This window comes from Bufo bufo, chromosome 6, assembly GCF_905171765.1.
Source record: "Bufo bufo chromosome 6, aBufBuf1.1, whole genome shotgun sequence".
NCBI lineage: Eukaryota > Metazoa > Chordata > Amphibia > Anura > Bufonidae > Bufo > Bufo bufo.
Window position 1 is genome coordinate 405487995 of NC_053394.1, and position 17221 is coordinate 405505215.

The window sequence follows — 17221 nt, forward strand, 5'->3', positions numbered from 1 at the left end:
AAAGTAGCAAGGCGCCAAAAGGCATGGTAATGGCACTCCGGGACATTACAATTATAGCTGACCATAAACATTTTATGTTGTCTGAATCTTCATAATTTTCTGGCTGTGGAGACTGCTAGTTGGAATAAAGAACCAACATGTTGGATCAAATAATGAAACAAAGTGGATGTAAATCCCCTGTGTCTTGAACAGATTTAACTTGGGGCCATTCCTAAGGGGTCATGTAAGTAAACCCCCCCCCCCCCCCTCGGTCTTCACTCTTCAACCTCCATGGGGATGGTGAACTCATTAGAAGAGTTCAATAGGGGCCTGGGTGCATTTCTGGAGTGTAATAACATTACAGGTTATAGTTATTAGATTTCCAGACAGTTCGTTGATCCAGTGATCTGGGAAGGTTTTTTTTCCCCCCTAAAATGAGGAAAATTGGCTTCTACCTTACAGAATTTATTTTGCCTCCCTCTGAATGAACTTGCAGGATAACAATTTGAACTGGATGGACAGATGTCTTTTCAGCCTTATAAACTATTGATTAGATTTGTTAAACTGGTGTACAGTAGAACTGACTTAGTTGCCCATACCAATTAGATTCCACCTTTCATTTTCCAAAGTAGCTGTGAAAAATGAAAGCTGGATAACCCAGCTGTCCGTGCCGGTGCTGCTGCCCCTACCTGCGGGCACAGGCGCCGGGCTCTCTCCTGCTGCCATGCGCCGTGCTGACAAGCGCGGGCAGCAGGTAGCTTAACTGTTCTATCTGCGCTCCATGCCAGAGCTTACTTCTGGCTTTGTTTGTTAGGTGCATGCATGGGCGTTTCTCTCCTTCCTTGTGAGGCAGCACGTACACTCCCTCTATCTCCCCAGCCTATTACTGGGTTGCAGGAAGTATTTTAAGGCACTTCCTGCCCCAGGAAGGCGCCTGAGCAATCTTGGTCACTAGCGTGTCTAGTTCCTTGTTTGAAGGTGTTTTGAAGTTCTGCTTTTCTGTGCACCAGACCTTGATTCATCTGACTTTTCTTGTTTGCCTCATGCCTCTGACCTTGGACTTCGATTACGGATTGCTTGATCGCTGCCTGCCCTGACTACAGACTTCCTTACTACGTCATTCCCCTCGGTGCTTCGCACTGGTATCTCTGACGCCCAGGTCAGCTGCTACTGACTCGGGGACTGTTCTGAAGTTGTACATGGTGAATACTCTAACAGCCCAAGCCTATCCTCACCTTCAGAGGCTCTAGTGAAGACCACTTGTCAATTAGTCATGCCCCTCCAGGGTATAGTTGCTCAGTGGCACAGTGGGTCCACACCCACTGTCATAACATGCAATCCGATAAACTGTCCAAAGTCAAGGCAGGCAGCTCAGGGTCAGAATGAGATCAGGCAAGACTCAGACCCAGCAGGAAAGGGTCAAATCCAGACGTCGGTACACAGGACAACAGATCAGACAAACAAGCTAATGGCACAACTTTGCAGGAAACTATTGTACTAGAACCTATTGCTCAGGTACCTTCCCATTGGTGCGAGAGATTAGGGTGAGAGATGGCACTGGAGCCCTGAACCAATGAAGAGGGTGAGCAGGGCAGCAGGTGTTCCCACCAGCAGGAGAGGGGCAGCTGTAAGCATGGACTGCCGCCATAACAGATAGCTGCTGTCATTTCATCGCTGGTTGTCTACAAAATTAATGATTTTTTTTCTGGTCACGTAAAACATTCCACACGACTTTTCCATCCGTCTGATGACTTTTACAATATTTCTTTCACAGCTTGTAAATCCGGGTGAAGATCTGAACAGTATTAAGGCTACAGAGACATATGTGAGGGATGATGAGCAGAGTAGAGAGGACATTCCTACAGATAACCACCCAGGTGAGTAGTGACCACTAAATAAAGCAGAGAAGACTCACAGATTCTACTCAGTCACTGGATACTGATTCCTCATTCCACTGTCAGGTACTTGGGGCAGTTTTTGGGAGCACATACTGTATGACAGGTTCCCTTTACTAGCACACAGTTCTTACTACTACATGGGGTCCTGCAGTGTTGATCAGAACTTTGGGTTTATCACCTATTCTTCTAACTTCTATGAACCTTCCTCCGGCAGTACTTAGAGGCTTCACTTACACTTCTGAATTTTTGGGAATAGGGAAGAGCCTTATGGCAGAGCCATCACCGGGGCAGGTAAAACAAGGGGAATAAAGATCCACCTCTGATTATTAGCAGCTGCCTGTCTGTCAGTAAAGATCTCACATGTCCTGGTGTAATCACAGAAAACAATCCCCAGTGGTCTGTGACACTTGCTGTGCTGTTCTGCTCCCTCCATCCCCTTGCTAAAGACTGCCACGCCATTTGACATGCAGTGCTGGGTTGACGTGACAACATATAGAATTATTGTATGTACAGAGCAGTTTATAGCTGAGCTTTTCTATATTTGCCGTACACCATGTGCTACTGAAATCCTAGACATAAATTCGAAACCCAGTGATGTCCTCGGTTTCTCACCCAAACAGCCACATATAGACTACATCTAGTAGACCAAATAATAATTCTTGTATATTGCATTGCATGAAAACTTAAAGGGCTTGTGACACTGCACAGGCTCGGACTGGAGCACATGGGATCAGGTAAATCCCCCAGTGGTCCCCTGACAAAGATTGGACCCCAGTTCCCCAACACAGCTTCTCAACCAGCCTATGTCCATAAAAAATGGGGTTGATTATTAAACAGACTTCCCAGTTTATTATTATGGATACATCAGGTGCTAAGATGACTTCTACGTACAAATGCAGGCCGGCCAGCATCCTCTTTCTCCAGACACCCACCTTCTCATTGGTGGAAGTTGCTGCATGGACCCCTATAATCATATTGAATGTCCTACTGCTATTTGCCGCTATGTGAGCAAGTAGTATTTGCATGTGGCTGTACAGTGGGCCCCTAGAATTAATTTTACTGGTGGGCCCTAATCACCCCAGTCCGACATTGACACTGCATAGCGCTAGCTGATAGCTGGAGGTCCAACCACTGGGACCCTACTTAAAAGAACGTGGGTCGTACTTGTGCACTGCCTCTCCATTCATGAGAATGCTGGAGATGGCGCTCAGCTGTCTCTGAAGCTCCCATAGAGAATTAGTGGAGTTGAGGTGCCACTCCATCAGAATGGTGGAATAGGGCCCCATTCTCGTGATTGGCGGAGGTCTCAGCAATCGGACACCCAGAAGTATTTGCTGCGAGAAAATCAAGTTTTTCAAGTATTGTGAGACTGTATAAGGCGCCAAGTACAGAAGCTTTCCGGATGAAATAGGGAGGTTAAGCTCTATCAAGAGAGAAATGGCATCACATTGGGTAAATGTCCTTGCCTTGTGTGCTAGAATGTGACTAGTCTTGAGCGAATCTAAGTCCACGAATTTGATCCGAATTTCAGGAAAATTTAGATTTGCTGCGAAGCCAAATTTTCTCATGCTTCGGTAGTGAATCGATTTTTTTTTTCTGGAATAGTATAAAAAAATAAAATAAAATCATACTTGCCTCAACTTGCCTTTGTTTGAAGATCTTGCCATATTGATTGAAGATCTTGCAGAAAATCCAGTGCGCGGTGACGTATGATGTCACCACGGCAGCCGATGTGGTGACGTCATCAAAGGCCGCACAAGATTTTGCGTTAGATCTCGTGTCGCAAGCAAATGGATGAGGCAAGTATGATTTTACTTACTTTTATTTTATACCTGATTATTGTTATGCGATCATGTATGAATGTCGCATCTGAGGGCTACAATGATGTCTATGCACCCACTACTTACGTAGAAGTGCACTGTGTGACAAAGTAATTTTGTCACAAGCAAATTTTTTTTGTAAAAATCAGCGAAGCAGCCAAATCGAATTTTTGAATACTCATCTCTAAATGTGACCACAGGGTTAGACAACCTGACAAGAAGCTATTTTTCCCTGGTCTTCTCCGCAGTGGCACCCCTGAGATTAGCTCCACCAGGGACAGCTCCTCTGTCAGGGAGGTAAAATTGTATTACCCTCCTCCTTCTCCTCAGTATTTTTTCTGTCCCTGTGCCAGACAGACGCATGAAGAGGTTAGGGTTGGGCTTGCTCTGCCTTATGTAAAGAGGCCCTTTCACCACTCCTGTCATGCCTGTTTTAATATCTTCATGCGTTCCCCATGTAATAATAATTCGTGAACATCTATTCTTATACCTCCTATGTTATGCCATTCCTTTATTATTTCTACTATAAGTTATGAATGAATTGCTGTTAGCGTTCAGTAAGGGTACGGAGGGGTAGTAACAAGTTTGGGGTGTTACCTGCACAGACTAACTCTATCCAATCAGTGCTGCCATTTTTAGACTGCAGGTACACCCCCGTCCCCTTTCCAACTAGTTACCACCCCTCTAAAGGCTAATGGCAATTAATTCATAACTTCTAGTAGAAATAATAAAGGAATGGCACCATGGAAACTGAGGGTGATTCTAGATCGGTTCAGGATACCATGTTTGGTGGTGTGAGCGAATTAATGGAGTAACTGTCACGGGGTGAGTATTACAGAGCACACCGGGATGGAGAATGGGACACAGATCCAGAAGACTTCATTTTATCACAGGTAAATCACTCCACAGAATACAGACGAGCACCAACTCACGCGGCTTACTCCGAAACAACCGTGAATAAATCCGGGGGCGCCACCCGGTACTCTGACTCCAGCAATTCAACCCCCCAATCGTCCTGGTTACTCTGTTACTTGAAGGATGGCTCCTCTTGGCCAAGGATGGATGGCAGACGATCCCCAGTCTCTACTCTCTTCTTGTGGCACCAAGTCTTGGCCTCAGCTTTAGGTCCTCGTCCATCCAAAGCTCCCTGTACACTACAACAACCCCCAACCTCCTCTTCTCATAATTCCCCCCTTGCTAATGAGCCTAGGGCAGGCAAGGGGCGTGAATAATTACCAGCCCCCAACCTCCACTCTGCTGACCAGTCCAGCACCTTACAGTAGATTCATAGGCAAGAGGTGAAGAGCCCATGCTTCCCCACCTCCTCTGCATTCCAAGGGTCCCATCTCCCGACCCGTCTGTCCAATATTTATTTATTATTATGGAGGCACGAGGCCAGGAAAGTAAGAAGGAGGTAATACATTGTCACATTATGTAGAGAATTGAGGGGGCACTCACAAAAGGGATCACTAGATGGATATAGTACAGATATTTATTAATAATATTAAGAACATCCCCTAAAAATCACTAAAACATATATAAAATAAATATGCACTGACAATATTCACTGACAATATTCCTGACACCAAAACTCTAAGGATAAATTAGGAATTGCCGACAATGTGATGTAATAACACGGTAATTGTCCCAATATGAGTTCTGTTCCACCCAGGTGCAGGGATAGAGTCAATGGTAATGCAATTGATGCCGGCCTGTTGGTGCGGTGATAGTGCTAATGTCCCTTTATCCGTTGAGGACATACAGATGTAAGTGGCAGATTTGGAGACTGAACTCCAGTACTTACAGTCTCTTTGTCGCTTGCAATACTCCGGTCTAACCCTTCCTGGCTGGCTCTGTGCAGCGCTGATATCCCAGGCGGCCGTACACTCACCGCGTCCTGTGTGGTGCACTCGGCCAAGACGTGGCGTCCCACGTGACCTGGTTCTCTAGGGTGCCGGCTGGACGCTGCGCTGACGTCACTAGTATGCGACTTAACCTCCGATACTGTGCTGGAGAGAAATCACCTATACCAATATCTTTATGGTGAAGAGCTTGATTGTTCTTTTCCGGAATCCACGCTCACTCTGTCTGTGGCATAGACAGAGTGAGCGTGGATTCCGGAAAAGAACAATCAAGCTCTTCACCATAAAGATATTGGTATAGGTGATTTCTCTCCAGCACAGTATCGGAGGTTAAGTCGCATACTAGTGACGTCAGCGCAGCGTCCAGCCGGCACCCTAGAGAACCAGGTCACGTGGGACGCCACGTCTTGGCCGAGTGCACCACACAGGACGCGGTGAGTGTACGGCCGCCTGGGATATCAGCGCTGCACAGAGCCAGCCAGGAAGGGTTAGACCGGAGTATTGCAAGCGACAAAGAGACTGTAAGTACTGGAGTTCAGTCTCCAAATCTGCCACTTACATCTGTATGTCCTCAACGGATAAAGGGACATTAGCACTATCACCGCACCAACAGGCCGGCATCAATTGCATTACCATTGACTCTATCCCTGCACCTGGGTGGAACAGAACTCATATTGGGACAATTACCGTGTTATTACATCACATTGTCGGCAATTCCTAATTTATCCTTAGAGTTTTGGTGTCAGGAATATTGTCAGTGAATATTGTCAGTGCATATTTATTTTATATATGTTTTAGTGATTTTTAGGGGATGTTCTTAATATTATTAATAAATATCTGTACTATATCCATCTAGTGATCCCTTTTGTGAGTGCCCCCTCAATTCTCTACATAATTCTTTACCCTTTGAGTCCTGAGGGTAGGACTAGAGGGTGAGCACCTACCCATACGTAGCGAGGGTGAGCCGCTGTACGTTATACACATTGTCACATTAACCCACACTGGAGAACAGTGCTTCCCAGAGGTTGAGTGGCATCAAGGTTTTAAGCAGATTCAGCCGAATTTGTTTAAAAAGGCAGAAAGAAACTCAGGCCTAATGAATTTAGTTAAGAGGGTTCTCTGGCTAAAATTGTGGAAGAGGGGTTTGATCTGTTCTGTTACGTTCCATGGTAAATATGTATTTGGCCCAGATTTACTTTCTATTCTTGAAAAAGCATCAGATAAGATACAGGGCTTTCAAGAGGAAAAAAGGCAAAAAAAAAAGTAAACTTTCATATAGATCAAGATATCAATTCCAGTCCAGATAAAAAAAAAAAAAAGGCAAATCTGGAATATGCAGCTACAGGAAATTAGGGGAAAATAAGTCCTTACACCTTAATCTGAACCAGCCCTTTTCATCTAAATGATGCCAGAAAAGTGGGGAGAAGATTGATTGGGTTTCATCAGGCAATGGGAAAAGATCAGACAGTAGATGGATTCTAAATATTTTCCAAGAAGGATACAAAATAAAATTCCAATCAAACCCACCAGAGAGATTCAGACTAACCTCACTCTCCTTTCCACAGCTTCAAAAAAGACTAATGGCGCTATTCAAGAGGTCCCTACAAGCAAACACTAAAAGGGACACTACTCATCCCTAATCCTAGTAAAAATAAATTAATAAATGGGAAATATCGCATGATAATAAGTCTAAAGTATCTAAACAGGTTCATTGTTTACAGACGTTTCAAGATAGTGTCTATAAAGACAGCCGTATTCCTGATGGTGTCAGGAGAAAGCATGGTAACTATAGACCTGAAAGACGCATACTTTCACATTCCCATACATCAAGATTACTGGAGATTTCAGAAGTTTGCAATACAGGAGGGCATGGAGATAATGCATTCCAGTTGGGATATTATGAACACCCTAATTACTTACAAAAAATAATGGCAGTAAAATCCAGGAAGAAAAATTTCCAGTCACAAATTCAACTAGTGTTGTCAATGCTAAAAGAGCTTGGATGGTTAGTAAATACACAGAAATCTGTACTATCAAAGAGCAAAACATTTCTGAGACTAGTATTAGATTCATCAGTACAAAGAACTTTTTTTTACCTCCAGAAAAGGTAGAAAACTTGAACATGGATATGAAAATTTCAGGAAAAAAAAGGATTTCAACAGTAAGGTAAGCAATGAAATTATTGGGTAATGTGACTGCGTGTATACCTGCGGTTCCCTGGGCACAGTACTTCAAGACCATTGGGACAAGAACTTGACACATCTAGATTGGATAATTTCTATTCCCCAGGAGGTGAAAACATTTAAAGAGAGAGAACTTGGAGGTAGGAATTCCTTGGAACCAGTGATAGCAATAACTACACATTCCAGTGTAAAGGGATGGGGAGCATATGTAGGATTAGTTTCCTTTCAGGGAACCTGGAGCAGGGCAATGAAGTTGGTATTGTCAAACTGCAAAGAACTCAAGGCAATATGGAAGTCTTTGACGGTAGCAGCTCAGCTTGAAAGAAAGGTCACATGTCAGAAAATATTCAGACAACATGACAGTAGTATCATACATCCAACAACTGGGAGGAACAAGGAAGGAGCATCTTCTCAAATTGGCAAACAAAATATTTCTCTGGGCAGTCCCTGAACAGTCCCTGAACCTGTGATCCAATCACAGTATCTGTATTACTATCCTTTTTTGTATTTTATTATTATTTTTGCAATTTTGTATTTTTTATATTGATATTTTTATATATTTTCTTTTTATATTGTCATTCTTTTTAAACTCATGATCTATGAATTATTTATTTATTATGTATTTGAAGCTTTGGTATTGTTAGGGAAATAGATTGGGTGAGTGTAATTTGCAAATCAATTGCGGCTGCACGATCCATAATCCAGACCAGACATTATACCAAGCCCAACAAGGGTATATAAAGACATGTCCAGCAGGTCATTATTCAGCATTTCACATTTTTCTACTGAGGAAGGAACTGTTGTTCCGAAACGCGTCTAGTGTGAACCTGACCCAACTATTGGTGCGTTATTTTCTATTCTGCAAAAAAAAGGACTCTTTCGATTACCACATTGAATCGATCCCGAAAAGGGAGAATTTGATACCAGCTCTAAGTGGTGCCAGCTGCAAACTAACATCACAGCGGATCAACCTATGGTGACTGGTTCAACATAGTGCAATAATCCGGCTAAACAAAACTGAATCTAACATCGACCGAACTCTGCTTCACCAACTTCCGCCATCCCGACTAACCCAAGTAAATGACATCATCAACTAACAACCATCTTCCCGGCTGATCACGTGAGACGCCACGGTGAATGAGTCGAGAGACTACTCCGCAAGAGGAGGTAGTAAATCAACAGGTGTTGAAGGCGGCGAACCATCATTGGCAAGCAGTGTTCGTGTGTAAAGGTTTTACTCACCAACGACCACAGCGAGGACATCTCTTGAACCATCCAGGTTCCAACTACTGGTAAAACAGTATATAACCATATGAACCATCTGAGTGGTTTAATCGAACGATTTTTTGCAAATAGACGCCCATATTAGTAAAATAAGAGGTCTCATTTATCTGGAGTACTCCTATTATATAGATATATGCGTGAGCTCCGCATTGTATTTATCTATATATTTATGCTGATAATATGACATGTAACTAGGTTATGTCTAAATATTTTAATATTTTAGTGGGGAAATAAATTATATGTATGCAAAAATACTGTGAGCCAGCCTGATTGATTCACATTTCTAAAAACTGATTGCTTGGGGTGAGCCAAGGTGCAGAGTCCCCAGCCATTACTACATAATCTACTGGTACTGATGCTCCTCTCCTCGTCACATGTTTCACCAGCAATCAATTACTGAGGCGATTGCAAAGAGACAAAAGTATATGTGCACTCATCCAATGGCACAGAAGCTGAATGTGCTCCTGGCCAAGTTGCTGATACTACAGTCCATGTGGTTGACTCTGCACATTTCTAAAAACTGATTGCTTGGGGTGAGCCAAGGAGCAGAGTCCCCAGCCATTACTACTTTTCTAAAAAAAAAAAAAAGCTGTACCAGCCCTTCATACGTACGTACAGCAAAAGGTGGGCCAGTCCTTCAGCCTATCAGTGTCCAGGACAATTTATGTCCATTGGAATATAACTATTGGGTAAATGTGGTTGCTGCCCAGCCAGACCAGCAACTTGGTAAGGTGATGGCAACGCTGCCTCCATGTTCTCATGCTGTGATTCTGGCGCAAATGTCCTCCTCTGCCTCCACTGTAGGTACAGTTCTGAGTGGTCCTTTAGCATACCACCTATGCAGAGCACGGCGGTATTACTCTGTTCTGCACCTGGCCATCCTGGGCGAATGTTGTCACACCAGGGAGGAACTTCTTTGCATCCTTCATCAAGAAATTGAATCCTGGATGTCTCCTTGCCAACTGAAGATCGGAACCATGGTCACCGATAATGGCAAGAATATTCTGTTAGCGCTGTGTAATTGAGTGCTGACCCATGCGCCCTGCATGGCGTGTGACTTAAATCTGGTTGTAACCCAGTTCCTGAAGTCTTCCACCCGACTGCAAGAAGTCTTGAAAATGGCAAGGAAACTGTCCATGCACTTCAGCCGCTCTTAATGTGCAAAACACGCCCTCTTTAAGCTGCAAAAGCAGAATGGTGTTCCGCAGCATATGTGACGTTTCCACATGTTGGAATTCTACCTTACACATGTTGGACCAACTATATGAGCAGAGGAAGGCTGTGAACGATTTCTTGATGATGCAGGTGGACTGTGGTTCTCCGCTGTGTAACTTTGACGTTGGCAAATGGCAGCTCATGCGTGACACCTGTCGTTTGCTTAAGCCCTTTGAGGAGGCCACTTTATTTGTCAGTCGCCAGGACTACAGGATGAATGATGTCATTCCACTCCTTCATCTCTTGGAGCAAATGCTGAAAATCTGGCTGGCCAGGGGAAAGGAGACGTTGCGCTTACATCTTACGGCCAGACTGAATTATGTCCCTATAGGGCCTTTAGGATGCTGAACAAAACCTTAACATATGGTCAATTGACCAAAAATTCCTTTTAGGGGTCCTATAAAACTACAAACTTTATTATTGAATAATTAAAATACTACTTGCAGAAAACAATACTATTGAGTGGTTTAAAACTATTAGGCGACAGCTGAGCGCTAGGATATGTTCACTGTCTATCTGAAGTGGTCTCTGTTACTAGGCTATACACTCTGTTTAAAGGGTAGGTGGTCTACCAAATACTAGATACTGTGGATCTACTAGAAAGATTATGGCACTACTCCTCAAATAGGTTGTGTAATAGCGCCGCAGCTTACTATGTGTCAGACTTTATGGTATGGCCCCTGATGGTGAATCAGTGATGTCCTGCTGGACACTTGTAAATGGAAAATTCCTATTATTGATGGGTTGGATATGCTCCTAATTCCCTATATTTCAAGCATCCATCATTCATTCACACCGTCTAACACACAGTGCTGCTATTCCACTAGACACACACTATCTAGATAGCCGAACAGTGTTCGCGACTCTACAAGGTATAATTTGTAGCCCTATTGCGGTATCCTGCCTAAAACGCAATAACTATCACTACCCCACCCAACATGTTTTGCCGCGATGCGGCTTCTTCAGTGTAGTTGGGGTAAATCTGGGTAAAGGAGACGTTGCACTTACGTTTTACGGCCATCTGAGTCCTGCAGGGGCTAAACTGGTGGAGGAGGAGGATGAGGACATTAACACCCAGGAATTGTATACAGAAATGGATGGTTTATCTGCCCAAGTGACAGGAGAGGAAGAGGAGGAGCTATGAGGAGCTAAGAGCGATGAGGAAGACCAGGCCGGTGACCCCGTCAGATCGTGGCAGTATGCAGTAGAGATGGAGGCAGGAAGTCCCTCCGATTCCCTTGTGCAAATGATCAGATGCATGCTGAGTTGCTTGCGTAATGACAGCCGCATTATCACTATTCGGCAGAGGGATGATCACTGGCTTTCCAGTAGTCTTGCTACCAGGCTAAAATGGGGGCCTTTCTTCCACCTTCTGAGAAGGATGATAAACTCAACTACTATCAAGTCGCTGTCTAGGTGCGCCATCATGCATCCTCACAAAGGTCTGACCAGGGTACCCTCTGCGCTCATGCTCCACTGCCATGATTGCTGAAGGAAGGGTGAGGGCGGGGGGGCAGGACCAAAAACATAGGTAAAAAGGCAACCAAAAGCTCAATTTCCAGGAGGATTAAGTAAACTATTGCCCTGGCTTTATCAATGGATAAAGAAATACTGCAGGAATTGAGTGTACACTCCACCAGTCATGGCAGCTTCTTGGGCAGAGAACTGCCTCAGTGGAACAAATATGCAAAGCAGCATCCTTGAAAAAGACCTGCAGTAGTCAGTCTCTAATCTTAGTATATTTTGGTATTTCTCAGGGTTGCTGTCCTGGAGATGACTAGGAAAAAGTGTTTTTTCATTAACTGGTAATTGTTTTTTCTGAAAATCGCCAAAATGACAACCATAATTTTCCTTCCCAAGAGAAAAAAAAAAATTAAGATAAATGTATATTTCTATTGATATAAATTATAGATTAATATATATTTTTGCTAGTGATTTTGTTATACATTTGCTTGAGTATTTATGAATAAAATATATGCAATGTGTTGCTTTATAATTTTTTTATAATCCTGCTTTGGTTCTTAGTAAATCACTGAGGAGAAAGAGGAGGGAAAAATGAATCTCTGTTTCCAGCCCCTGGCAGAGGCAGAGCTAATATCAGGGGTGCCTTCATGGAGACTTCCTGGAAAACCAGTTACCAGGAAGTACAATTACACTTTTAACTGCACGCTTTGTCATGGTAAAGGAAACCTTGAATGGACTGCGAAAAGTGTCCTTTTTATTTTTTATAAAACTCACTGTAAAGTTCAACGGCATAGATCAAACTTCATTTGAACTTCAACCTGACTACATTCAAGAAGCCTAAAAAAACCAATAGTAATGTTTTGGGAGTGCTTTACAGCTGCTGAACCAGAGATAGTCTGGGGAATACCTGACTATCTCTGGTTCAGCAGCTGTAAAGCACTCCCAAAACATTACTATTGTTTTTTTTAGGCTTCTTGAATGTAGTCAGGTTGAAGTTCAAATGAAGTTTGATCTATGCCGTTGAACTTTACAGTGAGTTTTATAAAAATAATAAAATAAAAAGGACACTTTTCGCTCAACCTGCGGCCCTCCAGCTGTTGCAAAACTACAACTCCCAGCATGCCCGAACAGCCGACAGGTATCGGCCTACAGCAGGGCATTCTGGGAGTTGTAGTTTTACAACAGCTGGAGGGCCGCAGGTTGAGCATACCTGTTGTAAAGATCCATGAATCCAAGTTATAATTGTTGTCCTATGAAGTGAGTAGAAGAAAAGCCCTCATTCTGGCCTCCTGGACTCAATGTACCCAGTTGATCTATGGTGCTGGCATAGGTCATTAACACTTGAAAACCCAATTCTGCAGCCTTGGTATAAAAATATTTCACTGTTCAACATGTCCTCGGGGGGGGGGGGGGGGGGGCGCTATATGAGATGCGACCCAGGTGTAGGAAATGCTGGGTGGTATAGTGCGGCCTAAAATGTTTGTGTGTCACGGTGCTCCTACCTGGATACAGCTGGACCCAGGCTTTGAATCAGAAGCAATAAAAAAGGGGGGAATAGTTGGGGGATTTGAAAGAAAGATTGAGTACAGAGCTTGTATGTAGTTGAACAGCAGCTTTACTTTAATAAACGTTCATCAGAAACAGTCTTCAAACTTTATCTTTGTCCCAGCAGGCTTTAGCATTAAAACTGGCAGGCAAACTCAACTCTGCTATATCTGCTTCTCTCTGGCTCTGCTGTACTGACAGGCTGACTGTATAACTCAGCTTCTTCTGTCTGCTGCACTTTCCTTTCTGTGGTCTGTCTCTAAATTAGACCAGGGCACTTTCCTCCTGGCTCCTGAGGCTTCAAGCTTTGGCCTCCATGGCCAGCAGAGCTTGAGGTACTGTGGCTGGCATGGGCATGTCCAACAGAGACGTGCCCTCCACACCTTTCCCCTAGCAGGGGGTAAGCTAGACTGGAACTAACTGGTCCCCACCCTTCCTTCAGGAAGTGAGACTCGCCCACTCTTCTCAAGAAGCGGGGTTAGAATGGAAGGTTCCATTCTATCTAACTATAGCTCTGCCATGTTTGCTACCACTGGCTGGTGAACCAGGCACATCACATGTCATAAACAGTTGCAAAGAAATATTATGATTGCATCATATAAAGGACCTGGAACAAAATACATAAGATGACACTGTGTTAGCCCATTAAAGACAGTAGCAAGGTGCAGAAGTGGTAACACCACACTGGGGTGTTACAGATGATGCAGTATAAAGTACATCTCCTGAAGAAATACATGAACACGTAAAAAAATAAATAATAATAATCTAAAACTGATAATCTATTGTTACACTTGTTCCTAAGCTTTGAGCTATTTGTACTCTCCTCTGCTCTGTTCTAAAATGCATGTAAGTGTTGGTGAGATGGAGACCACCTAATAGCACCGTCTCACAGGTCTCTATTTGATTCTCTACTGAGCATTTCACTGTTAAACTGTGGTGATAGGCACATTGAAACATAAACCTGTGAAAATGCTTCAACATAAACCTGTGAAAATGCTTCAACACAAGAGTGGAAAATACCAAAGAATAATGTTTTCCCACCACTGTCAGTTTATAGAATCTTGTAAATTGGATGGATTTTTCTATAGGAACTGTTATATAGATATCAATATACTGTTAAGGTTATATTATTAAAAAATAATAAAAATCTGTTTTATTTTTGGCAGATGACTGTACCAGGAGCTCAGTGGAACATCTGATATCTTCAGATTTTAAGACAGATAATTATGGTATAAAGCAAGATATATATGAAGCGCTTGCTATTATCCCAGATGAATCCCCGGCCTTTCATAGGAAAGATCTATCATCTGATCCTTTGGTTGAAGTCCACTCTAATGATTCATTACAGACCATTAGGCAAAATAACAGTCACAGAAGTAGTGTTCAACATCAAAGAACTCACACAGGAAGGAAGCAATTTGCATGTTCAGAATGTGGGAAAAGTTTCAAAACAAAATCTGATTTTGTTAATCATGAGAGAAGACACACAGGGGTAAAGCCATTTTTATGTTTAGAATGTGGGAAAAGTTTTAAGTACAAATCCAAACTTGTTATACATGGAAGAATTCACACAGGGGAGAAGCCATTTTCTTGTTCAGAATGTGGAAAGGGTTTTAAAAATAAATCTGAACTTGTTATACATGAAAGAATTCACACAGGTGAGAAACCATTTTCATGTTCAGAATGTGGAAAATCTTTCAACCAGAAAGCAAATCTTGTTACACATCAGAAAATTCACACAGGGGAGAAGCAATTGTCATGTTCAGAATGTGGAAAGGGTTTTAACTATAAAAGTCATCTTATTATACATGAAGCAAAGCACACAGGGGTAAAGCTTTTTTCATGTTCCAAATGTGGAAAGGGTTTTAACAATAAATACAGTTTTGCTATACATGAGAGAATTCACAAAGGGGTGAAGCCATTTTCATGTTCAAAATGTGGGAAATATTTTACAGATAAATCACTACTTGTTAGACATCAAAGAATTCACACAGGGGAGAAACCATTTTCATGCCCAGAATGTGGGAAATGTTTTACAGAGAAATCATATCTTGTTAGACATCAGAGAATTCACACAGGGGAGAAGACATTGTCATGCCCAGAATGTGGGATTTTTTTTACATATAAATCAGATCTCGTTATACATGAGACAATTCACACAGGGGTCAAGCGATTTTCATGTTCAAAATGTGGAAAAGGTTTGAAATCTAAATATGATCTTGTCAATCATGAGAGGATACATACAGGGGAAAAGCCATTTTCATGTTCAGAATGTGGAAAATGTTTTACCAGTAATTCACATCTTTTTAGACATCAGAGAATTCACACAGGAGTAAAGCCATTTTTATGTTTAGAATGTGGGAAAAGTTTTAATGATAAATCTGATCTTGTTAAACATGAGAGAGGTCACACAGGGGAAAAGCCATTTTCATGTTCAGAATGTGGGAAATGTTTTATAGATAAATCAAAACTTAATACACATCATAAAATTCACACAGGGGAAAAGCCATTTTCATGTTCAGAATGTGGGAAATGTTTTATAGATAAATCAAAACTTAATACACATCATAAAATTCACACAGGGGGGAAGCCATTTTCATGTTCAGAATGTGGGAAATCTTTCAACCGTAACTCAAATCTTGTTACACATCAAAGACTTCACACAGGGGTAAAGCCATTTTCATGTTCAGAATGTGGGAAATCTTTCAACCGTAAATCATGTCTTGTTACACATCAGAGATTTCACACAGGGGCGAAGCCATTTTCATGTTCAGAAAGTGAAAATTGTTTTACAGATAAATCAGAACTTGTTAAACATCAGAGAATTCACGCATGGGAGAAGCCATTTTCATGTTCAGAATGTGGCAAATCTTTCAACCGTAACTCAAATCTGGTTACACATCTGAGAATTCACACAGGGGAGAAGCCATTTTCATGTTCAGAATGTGGCAAATCTTTCAACCGTAACTCAAATCTTATTAAACATCAGAGAATTCACACAGGGAAGAAGCCATTTTCATGTTCAGAAAGTGAAAAATGTTTAATAGGTAAATCTGATCTTGTCAATCATGAGAGTCATACGGGGGAAAAGCCATTTTCATGTTCAGAATGTGGAAAGTGTTTTAACTATAAATCACATCTTTTTAGACATCAAAGAATACACACAGGGATGAAGCCATTTTTATGTTTAGAATGTGGGAAAAATTTTAGTGATAAATCACATCTTTTTAGGCATCAAAGAGTTCACACAGGGGAAAAGCCATTTTCATGTTCAGAATGTGGGAAATGTTTTATAGATAAATCAAAACTTAATACACATCATAAAATTCACACAGGGGAAAAGCCATTTTCATGTTCAGAATGTGGGAAATCTTTCAACCGTAACTCAAATCTTGTTACACATCAGAGAATTCACACAGGGGAGAAGCCATATTCATGTACAGAATGTGGGAAATCGTTCAACCGTAAATCATTTCTTGTTACACATCAGAGAATTCACACAGGGGCAGCACGTATCCGACAGTGTAGTCACCCGCCGGCACAGCCTGCCGGAGATCCTTGCCTTACTCATAAAGCAACTCTTGTTCACCATGAAATAATTCACAGAGAGGAGAAGCCATTATGATATGCAGTATGTGGAAACTAAAAGTCGGCTGAACATCAAAGAACCTGCACCGAAAAACATTATTTTTCCATAGCTTTTTGTCAGTATGATTCCATTACAAAAAGGTCCCACAGAGGCACACAGCATTATCAGTCATGATATTCCACCACTTCCTATATCCAGGATGCACGATCTTTCTCTCACACGGAGCGTGATTCCAGCAAGGGACATGCTTATGTTAATAAGAGCCCTTAAGGCCTCTTTCAGACGAATGATTTAGATTGTGTCCAGATCTGTACCGGAAAAAAATGATGATTTTGCACACAAGTGCAGTCAGTTAGGTCTGCGATTGTGTTCAGTGGTTAAT

General features: G+C 42.2%; 1 protein-coding gene across 1 annotated transcript; it reads left to right on the forward strand.

Moving 5' to 3' along the window:
* Nucleotides 1-1552: 1552 nt before the first annotated feature.
* Nucleotides 1553-16423, forward strand: LOC121005782 (gastrula zinc finger protein XlCGF26.1-like). Its single transcript, XM_040438547.1, has 4 exons — nt 1553-1561; nt 1754-1856; nt 14417-15961; nt 16398-16423. The coding sequence occupies exons 1-4, from the start codon at nt 1553-1555 to the stop codon at nt 16421-16423; spliced, it is 1683 nt and encodes a 560-aa protein (XP_040294481.1).
* The last annotated feature ends 798 nt before the right edge of the window (nt 16424-17221 follow it).